We start from the raw sequence: 17,227 nt of genomic DNA on the forward strand, positions 1-17,227 counted from the left end.
AATTGCATTGCATAATTTTGAATTCCAAGTAGTTAAATAATGTAATTTATTTTTTCTCTTCCTTCCCTACAACATCATTCTAAGACTTAGGCGGCAGATAACTTACCTGGTCCAGCTCACAACTGGTGTTACTCTCCTTATAACCACCATGATAAGGTTGCCTTCCTATCAAACTGATGCCTTAATTGAAATCATATTTCTAGCAATGGAAATCACAGATACAAATCCAATAATATCAGTGAACATACTCTATTGAAATAATAATCTCATCAGAAACAAAAAGTTTGTTCTTAAAATACTAATAGTTAATCTTAACACTGCTAAAAAAAAATGCAGTTATATAGAGGGTGATTTTATTTGGTGACTGTGTCCATTCTTGATGTTTTTTCCCATTCTCTTCGAAGAAGAGCAGAATTGTGCTCAGTTGTTATACATTTAAATATCCTGGCACTATCATATTGCTTCACATAAGTTGGATAATGAAGTACATTTTCTCCCCAAGGATCTATATCACTGAATCTAGAATCAGCAGAAGTGGAAGTATATCTTTCGATTAAAGAACTTAGGAGACATTAAAGTCCATCTCAGGAGCCTCACAGAAAGTCGGAAGGTCATTCCAGGATATTAGAGCATCACTAGTGTATATTCACTTCTTGATTGGACATTCAACAGAACAGAAACAAGTAAATGGCTCACCTCTTTGGTATGAATGGACTTAACAATCTTTTCTTGATGTGCATTATTACATAAACAAGATGTAGATTAAAAAAAGGGAATATACCCGCCCAAGCTTCAAAGTAATTGATAAATCTCATGCAAAGACAGATATTTGAATTCTCACCTCACTAAGTTTATTGGTGGCCAAATCGCCTAGAAGTAATGTGTCTGTAGTATGAGCCACCAAGAATCGGTCTTTTCCCATGATCTTCACTTCATCAATTTCATATCCATAATGGGATTTCAGCACCACCCTGGTACCAGTGGAAAGATTCCTTACTATAACCTGAATAGAAAAGAAAGACAGCATTACCTGCTCTGAATTTATTCAGTTTACTTTAAAGGAATGTTTGAAATAATTAACTACCTTTACAGGTTTTGGAATCAGTTTTTTTTATATTTCTTAAAAGATAACAAGTTGAATTAATGCAAGACTAAAATCATAGTTTTAATTGTAGTTTCCTTCTTCCTGAGCTAACTTGTATTTTTAACAATTTGTATCTCTAACAAACCCATGTATTTTTCATAGCATGTGGTGGTCGTCTGCACTTACTGGTAGGAGGCAGTTTAGCACTTACTTAATAGTTTGACAACTTTTCATTCTTTAATTAGCTAAGTATTAGCTTATTATACATGTGTTATAATTATCTAGCCTTTTGATTGGATTATGTTATCTAAGGAAGTTCTGTTATCTAGAATATAAAGGTGATATATTTTTCAAAAGCGCCATATTGAATATCTTTAATTTCTCGTCTTCCATCTGCTTTGTGTCACTGTTTTTTTGTTTACTTAGGATTTGTCCTTTGTTTAAACTTTAAAATAAATGATCATGAAGAATCAATGTTTCTCACTCATTCTTGAACTCCTAAAAGAAGCCAAAGATGGAAAATAACCAAGATCCGCCACAGGACATAGTAACATGATGAACTGTATGTGTTTTGTCATTTATTTGGACATTACTTAACATCCAAGTTATGATCTACAGGACCTATTGATTAACCCTATGCAGAGAACAGCTTAGATTGCATTAAAATTAATTATGGGATATTTCCATTGCCAATAGATTGAACATAAAAATACATTTTAAAGTAACAATAAGCATACAGAAGATTTGACTCTATCTTTTATTATAAATGTCTAACTTCAGGACTAAAATAAATACATTAATATACCAATTTCAAGTTTTGGGTTCAATATGAGAATAATAGTGGAAGGTAGGCTTGGTGAAGCATGGGAGTGACTGAGATTTCCTCAATCAACCTTAGCAACAAAACATATTCTTGTCCTTGTCACGGGTTGCTGTAAGTAAGGAGACAGGCTTGATAGTGTTGGTAATGAACAGCTATTTTTGACTATACACTAATAAATACAAACTAAAATTATCATGATTTCTTTATAGCATAAATGATTAAAAAGAGAAGTCTTTCTACCAACCTGACTGAGGCCAACATATGTCATTTCAAATTTGTTCTTATAAATAGACCGACGTAGGCAGCAATCAAACTGTTCAACTCCTCCACAAAGTGTGCCCTGCAAATTAAGATGTGGATTTCTAATATGCTCCTCCTCAATAATTTTAACAAAAGTACTTAATTAAATATAAGATGGGAAACACTATTGTCATTCAAATTTTCTGTAAACAAAACTATTATGTATCCCATTCTAAATGTAGCATATGGGAAGAAATTACACATTTTTTCAATCTACCCTAAAGGCAGAAATAAGTCATTGCAGTTGTTCCATACGTAAAAACAGATATGATGACAAATTTACTTTCAAAGCACAAAAATAACTTTTGATAAAGTATATGTATTCTTTGAGTACCAACCGCACAAAGTCTAGAACCATCCTTTTTCCAAGCTAAGGCAGTAATAGTGTAAAGGTTTGGGATCTCCTTTGGTCGAGACTCATCCCAAGCACTTCTACGAGGACTCCAATTTAAAACCCTGAGCCTGCAAGAAAACATTTAATTTCAACCATTCATTGGAAACAAACTGGTCACATGTAACATCCAAAATAGGAAGTAAACTTCATCATATTTTTTAAAAATCAAAATAAAATTAGTAGCAAACCAACGAAGAGTAAGTTCAGTGTATTCAATTTCGTTATATGGAACTACTTAATCAATTAGATTAAACAAACAGAAAATGGCACAATCCACCACCTCTTCTGAGAGTTCATTGCAATTAACCACCATATTATCATTAATAGGTCGAATTAAGGCTATTAAAATGATAGTTTTACCAAAATTCTTATTTCTATTTCAGGCAGTTCCTTCCTTTGTTCCTAAAAAGTTCTTTGACAGAATAGATTCTATAATCTTATCTTATATTTGGAACAATAAAAGTCCTAGATTGAGTAAACCCTTATTGCAGAAATTAAAAAAGGATGGTGGTATGGCTTTCCCAAATTTTAGAATGTACTATTGGGCAATTAATATTCAATATATTACTTTTTGGATTCACTATTCACTATTCAGATATACATGAATGTCCTTCATGGTTGGATTTGGAGGAAAACTCGGTGAAAGGATTCTCTTTGACCTCTTTACTGAGAGCTCCTCTTCCCTTTTTGTTTTCTAAGATTAGTAGACAAGATTTTAATTCCATTATTAAACATATATTAAGAATTTGGTTTCAGTTTCGTAGATTTTTTGAGTAAAATAATTTTATTCTTTCTAATAATATCCATCTCAATTATTTTTTAAACCATCAATTTTGGATAAGGCCTTTTTAATTTGAAAAACCAAGGGAATAATAACTTGTTCAGATTTGCTTTTAGGGAACTGTTTAATGTCTTTTTCTCAGTTAGTGGATAAATATGATTAATCTAATGTACACTTTTTTAGATGTTTACAAATTAGGAATTTTTTACGTGGTTTGTTGCCAAATTACCCTTCTGCTTATCCACCTAATACGACAGATGCTCTCTTTCAGTTTAAACCATTTCAAAAAGGGTTGATAGCTATAATCTACAAATGATTATTGAACTCATGAATGATATCTAATGATAAAATTAAACGTGATTGGGAATCGGAATATCAGAGTCATTTTCAGATAATCAATGGAGTAAAATTTTTCATTTGGTTAATAACTCATCTATTTGTGCCCGTCATTCCTTGATACAGTTCAAGGTCGTGCATCTGGCCCGTATGTCAAAGGATAAATTAGAGCGTATTTTTTCCAATATCAATCCTATTTGCGACAGATGTAATATTGAGGTGGCCACTTTAACTCATATGTATTGGTCTTGTATAAAGCTAGATAACTCTTGGAGAGATGTTTTTAAAACACTATCAAAAGTCTCGGCTCTGGATCTACAACCTAATTTGCTTACGGCAATTTTTGGGATTATCCCATCGGAAGCAGGAAGCATTCCTGTTTCCACTCAACGTATGATAGCCTTTTCAACTTTATTGGCTAGGAGAGCTATTTTATTGAAGTGGAAGGATTCTAATCCACCTACTGCCTTTTATTGGCTCTCCTCCATTATGTCCTGTTTAAGTTTAGAGAAAATAAGTTGGACATTTGATACATCCTTTAAATTTGAGCAAATCTGGCGACCTTTTATTCAATATTTTCATTTAATTTGATTTATTACTCTTCCAATTTTTTTTTCCAAAGTTTTAGATTTGATCATAAAGTCTTTTTTTTTGGCCGTATCCTCAGAATGGACTGCTCAGTCCTTTTTTTTGTAGAGTGTAGTGGGGGTTTTTTTTCTTCATTTAAAATTCAAAATTTTTTTCTTTCCTCTTCATGAACTGATAAAGGGAGAATAGCTGTTTTCTTTTTTTTCTTATATACTAGTTTAATACTATGTATGATTTTGATCATGTCTATCTTAATCTCGGTTTGTATTGTTATTGATATATATATTTGAGATCATTCTCCTCTTGTTCGTATTTATGTTCTTTTTAAATCAATAAAAAGATTAATAAAGAAAGCAATTAACCAGCACCTTCTGTATGCAAAACCTATCCTCAAATCGCCAAGTTTCTCCCCTCTCTTCTGAAACCTGTGCCGTTTGATTCCCTCCCCTTATTAAAAGGCTGCAACTATTGATTCTATTTATGCACCTCATTAATTCATAAACTATGAGGTCACACCTCAGACCCCAAGATTCTGAGAAGAATAAGTCCAGCTTCTCCAACCTCTCCTTATAACTACAGCCCTCCGTACCAGACAACATCATGATGCATCATTTCCACACTCTGTCTAATGCAAGCACAACCTTCCTGTAGTGTCCCAACCAAAATCATACAGAATGCTCAAAGTGAGGTCTAAACAATGTTTTGTACAGCTGTAACTTTATATCCCAACTCTTATACTCAATACTTTGCCTCATGAAGCCAGACGTACGAAAAGTCTTTGCACTACTTTGTCCACAAGTGCTGCCATTTTCAAGGAGCTGTAGACTTTCACCCCGGATTCTCTCTGTACGTCAGTAATGCAGAGTAAATTGCAGGGACCATTGTACCTCCTGCCTGAATTTGACTTCCCAAAGGTCATTAACACACACTTGCCTGGATTAAATTCCATCTACTACCACTCTCGCTATCTTTCCATTTGTGCTGTATCCTTAGAAAACGTCTCTATGAATCCACCAATTTTCATCCAACTACATTGTCATCCAAATCACTTGCAAGTAATATTCAAGTGATCTGCCAGCACAGTATTGGGATGAAACCACAGCACATAGGAGCCCAGGGAGAGCATGCAGACTACACGCAAACAAGGTCAAAATCAAATCTAGGTCTCTGGAGACATCAGACAACAGTACTGATTGCCACACCAGAATAAACTTTTGAAAAATGCCCAATGAAAAGTACTTGGGTCAATTCTTGGTCATGTTCAGTGTTTTTCTGTAATTTCTGAAGTGAGTTTTAATTTATTTAAATTCTCTCAGGGCACTGTAGGCTTGCTCAACAAAATGCCAAAGCACTTCATCAGTAAATGTACTTTGTTTATAATGTTCAGGAAAGATTCCTTCATCCGTACGTACAAGTCCCAATGAGAGAGCATGCGATACTGGATCTGCTATTATGGAATGAGACAGGGCAGGTGACAGAAGTTTGTGTAGGGGAACACTTTACATCCAGAGACCACAATGCCATTAGATTCAAAGTAAATATGCAAAAAGATAGGTCTGGTCCTTGGGTTGCAGCATCAACTTGCTGGACCCTATACAGATTACAGAGGAGGAGGAGTTTGCCGTCCTGGGCAAAATTAGGGTGGATGAATCCCTAAGGCCTGACAAGATGTTCCCTCACACCTTGTGGGAGGCAAGTGCAGAAGCTGCCAGGGTGCAAGCAGAGATATTTAAATCCTCCTAAGCAACAGATGATACACCAGAGTATTGGAGGACAGCCGATATTGTTCCATTGGTTAAGAAAGGCTCTAAATAGAAACCAGGAAATTATAGGCCAGTGAGCCTGACATCAGTAGTGGGAAATTTACTGGAAGGTATTCCAGAGTATTGAATATATGAATATTTGGATAGACATGGACTGATAAAGGATAATCAACATGGCTTCATACATGGTAGGTCATGGCTAAACAACCTTAGAGTTTTTTGAGGAAGTAACCAGGAAAGTGAATGAAGGCAAGGCAGTAGACATTGTCTAAATGGACATTAGCAAGGTCCCACATGGCAGGTTGGTCAAGACGGTTTAGTCGTTTGGCATTCAAGATGAAGTAGTGAACTGGATTAGACATTGACTTTGTGGGAAAAGCCAGACAGTGGCAGTAGATGGCTCCCCTTTTAACTGGAGGCCTGTGACTAGTGGAGTGCTGTGGGAATCGTTGCTGGGTCCTTCGTTGTTTGTCATCTATATCAACAATCTGGATGATAACGTGGTTAACTGGATCAGCAAATTTGTTGGTGACATCAAGATTGTGTGTTTGTGGGTGGAGTGGACAGTAAGGAAGGCTATCATGGCTTGCAGCGGGATCTGGATCAGTTGGAAGAATGGGCTAAAAACTGGCAGATGGAATTTAATGCAGGCAAGTGTGAAGACTGTGGAAGATTAAGAGGAGATTTGGTAGAGGTACAGTATACAAAATTATGAGGGATATAGTTAGGGCAATGCAAGTAGGTTTTTTCCTCTGAGGTTGGATTGGACTGCAACTAGAGGTCGTGGTATAAGGGTGAAAGGTAAAATGTTTAAGGGGAATAGACAGGAGCTTCTTCACTCCTGGTGAGAACATGGAACAAGCTACCAGTGCAAGTGTTGGATGTGGGGTCAATTTCAACATTTAAAAGAAGTTTTGTTAGGTATACAGTATATGGAGGGCTATGGCCACAGTGTAGGTTGATAGGGAGTAGGCAGATTAGGTGTTTCAGCATGAATGGATGGGCTGAAAGGCCTGCTTCTGTGTTGTGCCTTTCTCAGACTCAATAACGCAATGTTACCTGTCATAGCTTCCAATGACAACAGACTGTCCACTGGGGCTGGTGACAGCTACTGTGAACTCTTTCTCTGTAGAATCTCGGCCATAATCAAACTGTTGGATAATGTGGCCTTCCTTTCCATAGGCGATGATTTTCTTATCACATCCAGCAGCTACAATGCTGTTTAAAGCCCAGGCTAAGGCATAAGGTGGACAACTGTGAGTAGCTAGTTTACCCTGAAACAAAAAAAAAATCCAATTTACAGTTTAATTAGAATATTTCATAAGCATTCATTTGTGGTACAAAAATCAGATATCACAAAATAAATTAATTATAAATCATAGAAACACAGAAAAACTACAGCACAATACAGGCCCTTCTGCCCACAATGCTGTGCCGAACATGCACAGCATCCCTCTATCAATTTTCTACATTACAATTTTTGAAATTGTAAATTGCAAATAAGTGAAGCTTTTGAGTAATACTATAACTTACATCACATAAAATGCACTGGGCAGGAACATGGTTTCAGAGATAACAAAATGTAGATCATGAAATAAGGCAGTTGAGTACTAACAACGCAGAATCAGGTTTAATATCACCGGCAAATGTAATAGGAAAAAAAGCATGTGTGTATGAAATGAAATGATGGAGCTGACTAAGTTTACAACTCTCTGCAGCTTACTTCAATCCTGTGCTGTAGCCGCTTCCCCCCCCCCCACCTCATACCAGACAGTAATGCAGACAGAATGCTCTCCACTGTACATCTGTAGAAATTTGAGGGTATCTTTGGTGACAGAGCAAATCTCCTTAAACTCCTAATGAAATATAGCTGCTATCATGCCTTCTTTATAGCTGCATCAATGTGTTAGGTTCAAGGCTATGTGAAGAGCCAATGAGATTGTGTCTACTGTAGGCCTACTGTGCTGATAGGCAAAGTGCAGTGGGTCCAGGTTCTTGCTGAGACAGGAGTTAGTTCTACCCGTAGCCAACCTCAAAACACTTCAGATGCTAGTGCCACTGGACGTAGATGTGAGTGCTACTGAATGATAGTCACTGAGGCTCTTCTTGGGCACTGGCATAATTGTTGCCCTTATGTAGCAGGTGGGAACTTCGGACCATAGCAATGAGAGATTAAAAAATGTCTTCAACACCCCTGCCAGTAGAGTGGTACCGGCTTTCAGAGCCCAACCAGGTAATCCATCAGGGTCTGTCACCTCCAAGGGTACACCCTCTTGAAAGACAGCCTGATGTTGGCCTCCAAGACTGAGATCACAGGGTCACCGGGTGCTGCAGGGATCTTATAGCTGTAGTTTTATACTCCCTTTCAAAGCAAGCATTAAGGGTGTTGAACTCATCTGGAAGTGAAGCATCACTGCCATTAATGATATTAGGTTTTGCTTTGTAGGAAGTAATGGCCTGCAAACCCTGCCGTGCATCCAATTCCACCTCCAATCTGATTCGGAATTGTTCCTTTGCTCTTCATATAGTCCTTTGCAAGTCGTACCCGGTTTTCTCGTACAGACCTGGGTCACCACAGATCTAGCCCTCAGCAGACTACAAACCCCCTAGTTTATCCAAGGCCTTTGATTTGGGTGTGCACAGTAAGTTCCCGCAGGCACACACTTATCCACACAAGTTTTAATGAAGTTAGTGACAAATGTAGCATACTCATTGAGACTCGAAGATGAATCCCTGAACACATTCTCCTACCGGTTCAAAGCAATCCTGCAAGTGCTCCTGTGCCTCCCTTGTCCACACCTTCTTGGTCCTCACTACTGGAGCTGCAGTCTTCAGTCTCTGCCTATACTCAGGGAGTAGAAGTACAGCCAGGTGATCAGACTTTCCTAAGTGTGGGCATTGGATAGCACAGTAAGCACTCTTGATGGTGGTCTAACAATGGTCCAGTATGTTGGTTCCTCTGGTACTAGGAGTGATTTGTTCGTAATAATTAATTAGAGACTTTTTCAAGCTGACTTGGTCAAAATCAAAATGAGGGAGAAGGGATCAGGATGCACTGTTTCATGCCTGTTGATTATATCACTCAGTTTGTTTAGAGCTTGTCGTGGGATGCACGCCTGGAGATCACTGAAATCTCCTCCAGCAGATAAAATGGATGACACTTGTTCGTGAGATGTTCCAGGTCGGGTGAACAGGACTGACACAGTACCACAGCGTCTGTACACCACAAGGAGTTGATCATGAAGCGTACTCCACCTCCTCTGCCTTGGAAAGATTCAGCAGTCCTATCTCGGTGGTGTATTGTGAACCCATCAAGCTGTGTCGCTGTGTCCAGAATGGAAGGCCTGATAAAGGGCTTTCAACTTGAAACACTAACTCTGCTTCTCTTTCCACAGATGCTCACTGATCTGCTCTGTGAATACAGTATTTTATGTTTTAACTTCAGATTCTACAACCTGCAGTTTTTTAAATATTATTTTTCAAGGCAAATGGGTACTTTAAGCCATGATGTATTTTTTTAAAAATCTCCTTTATATCTCTTTTGGTTCCTTAAGGTTTTTATAGTGGGGGTGGTAATGGGGACAAACTCCCAATAAAAAGCTCCCAATGGCGTGCACCTCAAATAGACTCTGATAACCAAGTCCAGCTCCTGGTCCTCACGTGTGGCTTAGCTAAGCCGGCCAGAACCTTTTCTACTGACAGGAGAAAGGGCAAAGGCGGGTTACTGGTACCTTGAAACCAGTTGCTTTGGGCAGATGGGGCTCATCAGCCGTGGGTGACAGCTCATTTAGGACAAGGAAGACTGATCTCAAACCACTGTTGCCTTCCAGCTACACCCACTCATGGGGAAGGCTTCAGGAGTAAACCCTGAGGGAAAAATCCAGAGCTGGAGTCCCAAAGACAGTCCTACATTGAGGTCAACGCTGACCAGCAACTCCTGTGACACTGCTGGTACCAAACTGTATCGGTCTCTGCCAATTCCTTTGGGTTCATTAGATGCACGGAGAGGAAGAGTTTGCTACACAGGCTTGCTCTCCATACCACACTGCCCATGCTTGTAATCTAGACAGCTAGGGTGCAATATCCACGGTCAACTCTGACCGATGAAGGCATCAGCCCAGCGTATCTCTTTCATTAATAAAAAGGCTTCCTCTGGAAAACACTATAGAGCTACTAAAACAACGAAAAAAAATTAAAAGTTTCTTCGTCCAGGCAGTTAAGGTGATCAGTTAATTCCAGTTAGCAATTCCCCTCCCCCCACCCCTGACTCTATTTATTACATCAGACACTGCACTGTAAATACTTCAAAATCACTTAATATAATGCTGGTTACATTATAAATACATGCTGGTACTTATATATTTATGCACATTTTAATCCATATCCATGCTTTAAAGTCAATTGCTTTGTCATTTTTTATTGCTTATAATTGCTGAATGTTGTTTTTGTTGCATGTCATGCCAACACACCACAGCAAATCCTTAATACATGTATATGGCAAATAAAGTTTATCCTTGATTTTTTTATTATAAGGATATAGATTTGAGCCTCATATGTTACCATGGTCTAATATTAGCCCGTAATGCTCAGACATATTGTTATTTACCTGGATCCATTAATTACATCAAAGAAATTAAAATAACCCACTTAAAAGAAATAAATGAACACAAAAATTTGGTCACTTCACAATAAAATGAACAATTCATTTTAAGTTCACAATACTGCATGCCAAGGAAAGGCTTCACATCTCAAGATGTTTCATAAACCAGGAAAGCATAAAATGAGCCATTTAAAACCACATTCTGAAATGGTCTCAAATTTACATATGAAAATGTGTGTTCATTATATTCCATTTTACACATTTTAAAACTATGTTTTTCTTGAGATGAAAAATATATTTATAATATATTTTGAAGGAGACTAGTGTCGAAATTGCGGGGGCCCTGGCAGAAATATTTAAAATGTCGCTGTCTACGGGTGAAGTGCCCGAGGATTGGAGAGTGGCTCATGTTGTTCCGTTGATTAAAAAAGGATCGAAAAGTAATCTGGGAAATTATAGGCCGGTGAGTTTAACGTTGGTAGTAGGTAAATTATTGGAGGGAGTACTAAGAGACAGAATCTACAAGCATTTGGATAGACAGGGGCTTGTTAGGGAGAGTCAACATGGCTTTGTGCGTGGTAGGTCATGTTTGACCAATCTGTTGGAGTTTTTCGAGGAGGTTACCAGGAAAGTGGATGAAGGGAAGGCAGTGGATATTGTCTACATGGACTTCAGTAAGGCCTTTGACAAGGTCCCACATGGGAGGTTAGTTAGGAAAATTCAGTCGCTAGGTATACATGGAGAGGTGGTAAATTGGATTGGACATTGGCTCGATGGAAGAAGCCAAAGAGCGGTGGTAGAGAATTGCTTCTCTGAGTGGAGGCCTGTGACTAGCGGTGTGCCACAGGGATCAGTGCTGGGTCCATTGTTATTTGTCATCTATATCAATGATCTGGATGATAATGTGGTAAATTGGATCAGCAAGTTTGCTGATGATACAAAGATTGGAGGTGTAGTAGACAGTGAGGAAGGTTTTCAGAGCCTGCAGAGGGACTTGGACCAGCTGGAAAAATGGGCTGAAAAATGGCAGATGGAGTTTAATACAGACAAGTGTGAGGTATTGCACGTTGGAAGGACAAACCAAGGTAGAACATACAGGGTTAATGGTAAAGCACTGAGGAGTGCAGTGGAACAGAGGGATCTGGGAATACAGATACAAAATTCCCTAAAAGTGGCATCACAGGTAGATAGGGTCGTAAAGAGATCTTTTGGTACATTGGCCTTTATTAATCGAAGTATTGAGTATAAGTAATGGAATGTTATGATGAGGTTGTATAAGGCATTGGTGAGGCCGAATCTGGAGTATTGTGTTCAGTTTTGGTCACCAAATTACAGGAAGGATATAAATAAGGTTGAAAGAGTGCAGAGAAGGTTTACAAGGATGTTGCCAGGACTTGAGAAACTTAGTTACAGAGAAAGGTTGAATAGGTTAGGACTTTATTCCCTGGAGCATAGAAGAATGAGGGGAGATTTGATAGAGGTATATAAAATTATGATGGGTATAGATAGAGTGAATGCAAGCAGGCTTTTTCCACTGAGGCAAGGGGAGAAAAAAACCAGAGGACATGGGTTAAGGGTGAGGGGGGAAAAGTTTAGAGGGAACATTAGGGGGGGCTTCTTCACACAGAGTGGTGGGAGTATGGAATGAGCTGCCAGACGAGGTGGTAAATGCAGGATCTTTTTTAACATTTAAGAATAAATTGGACAGATACATGGATGGGAGGTGTATGGAGGGATATGGTCCGTGTGCAGGTCAGTGGGACTAGGCAGAAAATGGTTCGGCACAGCCAAGAAGGGCCAAAGAGCCTGTTTCTGTGCTGTAGTTTCTATGGTTCTATGGTAATACATCCTTGTAATCCTGACAATTGTCCCTTTTAACCCAACTATTCCATATGCAACAAGCTTTACCTCATTGTCTCCACTCATCTGAACACAAATAAGACTATTGTTCTTGCTTTCTTCCCTCATATCTGTTTAAAAACATTTTCTGAAACCCTTCACTCAGTCTCCACAATTTAACAGATCTTTCTATCTCCCAAGTCAAAAGGGCAGCTTTTTACTCCATCTGTACATGCTGCTTGATCTTTATTTACATCAAGTCTTTAACATAACATGAGCACCAGGCTATTTCAGTGACATACAGAAAGGAGCAGTAATGGAGAATTATAGAGCTTTTAAGGTGTGGGAAGCAGATGAAGACAAGTGACAAGGTATCGTACAAGTTCATTATCATTTGACTGTACAGATACAACCACTCAAAATAATGTTAATTCAGACCATGGTGCACCCACAATACACATATATAACTCACAGCACATAGAACAAAATATTACCACAAATTAATAAAACATAATCCAAAATGCATGTGTAGTGCACAACATAGGTAAACAGTAAACAGCACAGTAAACATAAACACCAGCTGTCTTAATGACAAGCCCTCGGTGGTGGCAAAGTATTCATTAGTTTCACAGCTTGCGGGAAGAAGCTGTTACTCAGTCTAGCAGCGCTAGTCCTGATGTTCCTGCATGTCCTTCCCGACGGTAGTAAATCAAAGAGATTATGAGATGGTTGGCAGGAATCTTCAACAATGCTTTGGGCCTTTCATATACAGCACTCCTGGTAAGTGTCACAAATAGGCATACGGAGACCCCAGTGATCCTCTTGGTGGTTTTATAATCCTCGGTGATGTCTTGTGGGCCGATGCCTTGCAGTTTCCACACTGCATCAATGATGCAGCCAGACAAGACACTCTTGTAGAAAGTTGTTAGATTCGTGGTGTCAAATTGTGCATAGAAGGCATTCAGGGAGGTGTCACTGTCGTTGACGTGCGGCTGGACGTGTAATCAGTTAGGATTTGTATACCTTGCCATATGTACCGCACATCCCTGGTGTCACTGAAATGGCTGTGAATTTTCTGTGAGTACTCTCACTTTACCATCCTGATGGCATGGGAGAGTGTGGTTCCTGCTGACCATACAGTCATCTTACCTGAAGGCAGCGTCCTGACTCCTAAGCAGTGCACGAACCTCTGCAGTCAGTCATGGTTTCTAATTTGCCCTGGCAATGTAGTGTTTAATAAGGGTAAAGTCCTCAATATGTTTTCATAAAGTCATAGAACACTACAGCATAGAAATAGGCCCTTCAGCCTATCTAGTCTGTGCCAAACCATTAATCTCCCTTCACTCGCACCCAGACCATAACCCTTCACACCTCTCGCATCCATGTACCTATCCAAATGTTCTTAAATGTTGAAACTGACCCCGCATTCAGGACTTGCACTGGCAGCTCGTTCCACACTCTCCCCACCCTCTGAGTGAACAAGTTCTTAAACCTTTTCCCTTTCGCCCTTATACCGTGACCTCTGGTTGTAATCTCACCCAACCACATGGGAAAAGCCTGCTTGCATTTACCTTATCTATACCCCTCATAATTTTGTATACTGTACATCAAATCTCCCCTCATAATTTTGTATACTGTACCTCTATTAAATCTCCCCTCAGTCTTCTACATTCTAGGGAACAAAGTTCTAACCTATTCAACCTTTCTCTGTAACTCAGGTCCTCAGGTCCTGACAACGGCCTTGTAAATTTTCTCTGCTCCCTTTCAGTCTTATGAACATTCTTCCTGTAGGTAGGTGATCAAAACAGCATACAATACTCCAAGTTAGTCTTCACCAATGACTTATACAATTTCAACATAACACCCTAGCTCCTATACACAATACATTAACTTATGAAGGCAAATGTCCCAGAAGCTTTCTTCATGACACTATCTACCTGTGACGCCACTTTCAAGAAATTATGGATCTGTATTCTGAAATCCCTCCAGATTTCAGATCCCTCCTGAAGACCTACCCTGGTTGGTCCTCCCAAAGTGCAACACTTCACACTTCTCTGCATTAAATGTATCAGCCAGGTTGCAGCCCATTTTTCCAGCTGATCCATATCCCGCTGCTAACCATGAAATCCTTCCTCACTGTCCACCACACCCCCAATCTTGGTGTCATCTGTAAATCTGCCGATTCAATTAACCACATTATCATCCAGGTTGTTGATATAGATGACAAATAACAATGGACCCAGCACCGACCGATTCCAGCTGCACACCACTAGGCACAGGCATCCAGTCAGAAAGTCAACCAGTCTGGCTCCTTCCATGAAGCCAATACTTAATCCAATTTACTACCTCATCTTGAATGTTAAGCGACTGAACCTTCTTGACCAACCTCCCATATGGGACCTTGTCAAAGGCCTTTATAAAGTCCATGTGGGCAACATCCACTGCCTTGCTTTCATCAATTTTCCTGGCAACTTCCTTGAAAAACTCTATAAAATTGGTTAGACATGACCTACCACACACAGAGCCATGTTGACTATCCCTAAACAGTCCTTGTCTATCCAAATACTCATATATCCAGTCCTTTAGAGTACCTTCCAATTACTTTACAACTACTGACACCAGGCTCACCAGCCTATAATTTGATGTTTTTTTCTTAAGCAATAGGACAACATTAACTATCCTCCAATTCTCTGGCAGCTCACCTGTGGTTAAGGATGTTTCAAATACCTCTGCCAGTGCCCCTGCAATTTCTGCACTGGCATCCCACAGAGTCCAAGGGAACACACTGCCAGGCCCTGGGGATTTGTTCATCCTAATTTGCCTCAAGACGGTGAACACATCCTCCTCAGTAATCTGTATAGTGTCCATGACCTTGCGCTGCTTTGCCCCATTCTATAGAAGCATCAGTCTCCTCAGTAAATACTGATGTCAAAAAATACATTTAAGATCTTTCCCATCTCTCTTGGCTCTATGAATAGATTACCACTCTGATCTTCCAGTGGACCAATATTGCCCCTTGCAATCCTTTTGCTCCTAATATTTCTGTAGAAATCCTGAGGATTCTCCTTCATCTTGTCTGCTAGAGCAACCTCATGCCTTCTTTTAGCACTCCTGATTTCCTTAATGTTCTCTTGCATTTCTTATACTCAAGTCTCTCACGTTCCCACCTGCCTATACCTGCTATGCACCTTATTCTTTTTCTTCACCAGAGCCTCAATATCTCTCAAAAAGCAAGGTTCTATAAATCTGTTATCCTTATCTGTTATTCTGACAGGAGCATGCAAACTCTGTACTCTCTACATTTCACTTTTGAAGGCCTCCCACCTACCAAATACAGTACACTATTGTCAGGAAACAGCTTGTCCTAATCCAGATCTGCCAGATCCTTTCTGATGCAATCAAAACTGGCCTTTTTCAAATTCAGAATCTCAACCGAAAGACCAGACTTATCTTTTTCTATATGTACTTTGAAACTAATGGCATTATGATCACTAAGTGCAAAATGTTCCCCTGTAGAAACTCCTGCTCTGTCTCCTTCCCTAATGGGAGATCTAGTATCACTCTCTTTAGAAGGAACATCTATGATCTGATTAAGGAAACTTTACTGAAGAAATTTATCAATCTCTTTCGCAACAGACTTTTTACAGTATGGCAGTCGCAGTCAATATATGGAAAGTTAAAAATCACCTTATGTTTCTTGCAAGTCTGCAATCTCGCTACAAATTTGCTCCTCTAAATCATGTGGGCTGTTGAATGATCTATATAACCCCATTAACATGGTCATACCATTCTTATTCCTCAGTTCTTCTCATTAGGCCTCACTAGACAAGCTCTCCAATAGGTCTTCATGGACGATAGATCATGGTCTCTGCGGGATTGCTATTGCTTGTATGGTGGGTGGTGGGGGCTGATGTTTTTTGCTAGAACAAGTGAGGGGAAGGGAGGTGGGGGAGGATTGATGCTTTGCTACTGTTTGTGTATGGGAAGGGGTCTTTGGAGTTCTAACTTTTTTCTGTCATTCATTCTTTTTTTTCTCCTCTGGATGTCTGCGAAGAGTAAGGATTTCAGATTGTATACATTCTCTAAATTGAACCATTGTTACCAACGTGGACCATGACCAACTCACCCTCCAACTTAAGAATGCTGTAAACTCAATCCAAGATGTCCCTGACCTTGGCACCCAGAAGGCAACATACCATCCAGGAATCTTGTTCTCTTCCACAGAACCTCCTTTCTGTTCCCCTAACTAGTGAATCCCCTATCACTACAGCTCACCTCTTCTCCCCCTTTCCTTTCTGAGTCACAAAGCCAGACTCAGTGCCAGATTCCTGACTGCTGTGGCTTTCCTCTGCTAGGTCATCCACCACCACACCCCCCCTCCCCACCACCACAACACTTCAGCTAGGTCCTCATCTCCGTGCAGACCGATCTGACCCGTGTAACCAATGGTCTGTATGCAGAAATTAGCAAAATGGATATATGGTCTGAGTATCTGAGGTGGGAGTATCTGAGGTGGGGGCAGGAGGCAGCCTTGTAGGCTGCACAGGCATTGGTAGAGGTCAGCTCTAGTATATCCTATCCTCTGTTTGTGAAGCTGACAGGCTGGAAGAACTTTGAAAGGATTCATTTTAAGCTCGCATGATTGAAGTCATCAGCAACAAAGATGATACAAATGATAAAAAAATGATATTGGGGAATTATCTCTATTCCACAATACCT

At 39.6% G+C, this 17,227-nt stretch overlaps 1 protein-coding gene across 2 annotated transcripts in view; it reads right to left on the reverse strand.

Annotated features, from left to right (window-relative positions):
* Positions 1 to 17,227, reverse strand: part of ift172 (intraflagellar transport 172) — a 210,536-nt gene that overhangs the window by 147,237 nt on the left and 46,072 nt on the right. For both annotated transcript variants that reach the window (XM_063035645.1, XM_063035641.1), the window contains exons 8-11: positions 7,129 to 7,343; positions 2,546 to 2,669; positions 2,152 to 2,247; positions 842 to 1,003 (exon numbers count right to left, since the gene is read on the reverse strand). In XM_063035645.1, the coding sequence (XP_062891715.1) occupies positions 842 to 1,003; positions 2,152 to 2,247; positions 2,546 to 2,669; positions 7,129 to 7,343 (597 nt within the window). The remainder of the gene's footprint in view (positions 1 to 841; positions 1,004 to 2,151; positions 2,248 to 2,545; positions 2,670 to 7,128; positions 7,344 to 17,227) is intronic.

Source organism: Mobula hypostoma, chromosome 2 (assembly GCF_963921235.1).
Source record: "Mobula hypostoma chromosome 2, sMobHyp1.1, whole genome shotgun sequence".
NCBI lineage: Eukaryota > Metazoa > Chordata > Chondrichthyes > Myliobatiformes > Myliobatidae > Mobula > Mobula hypostoma.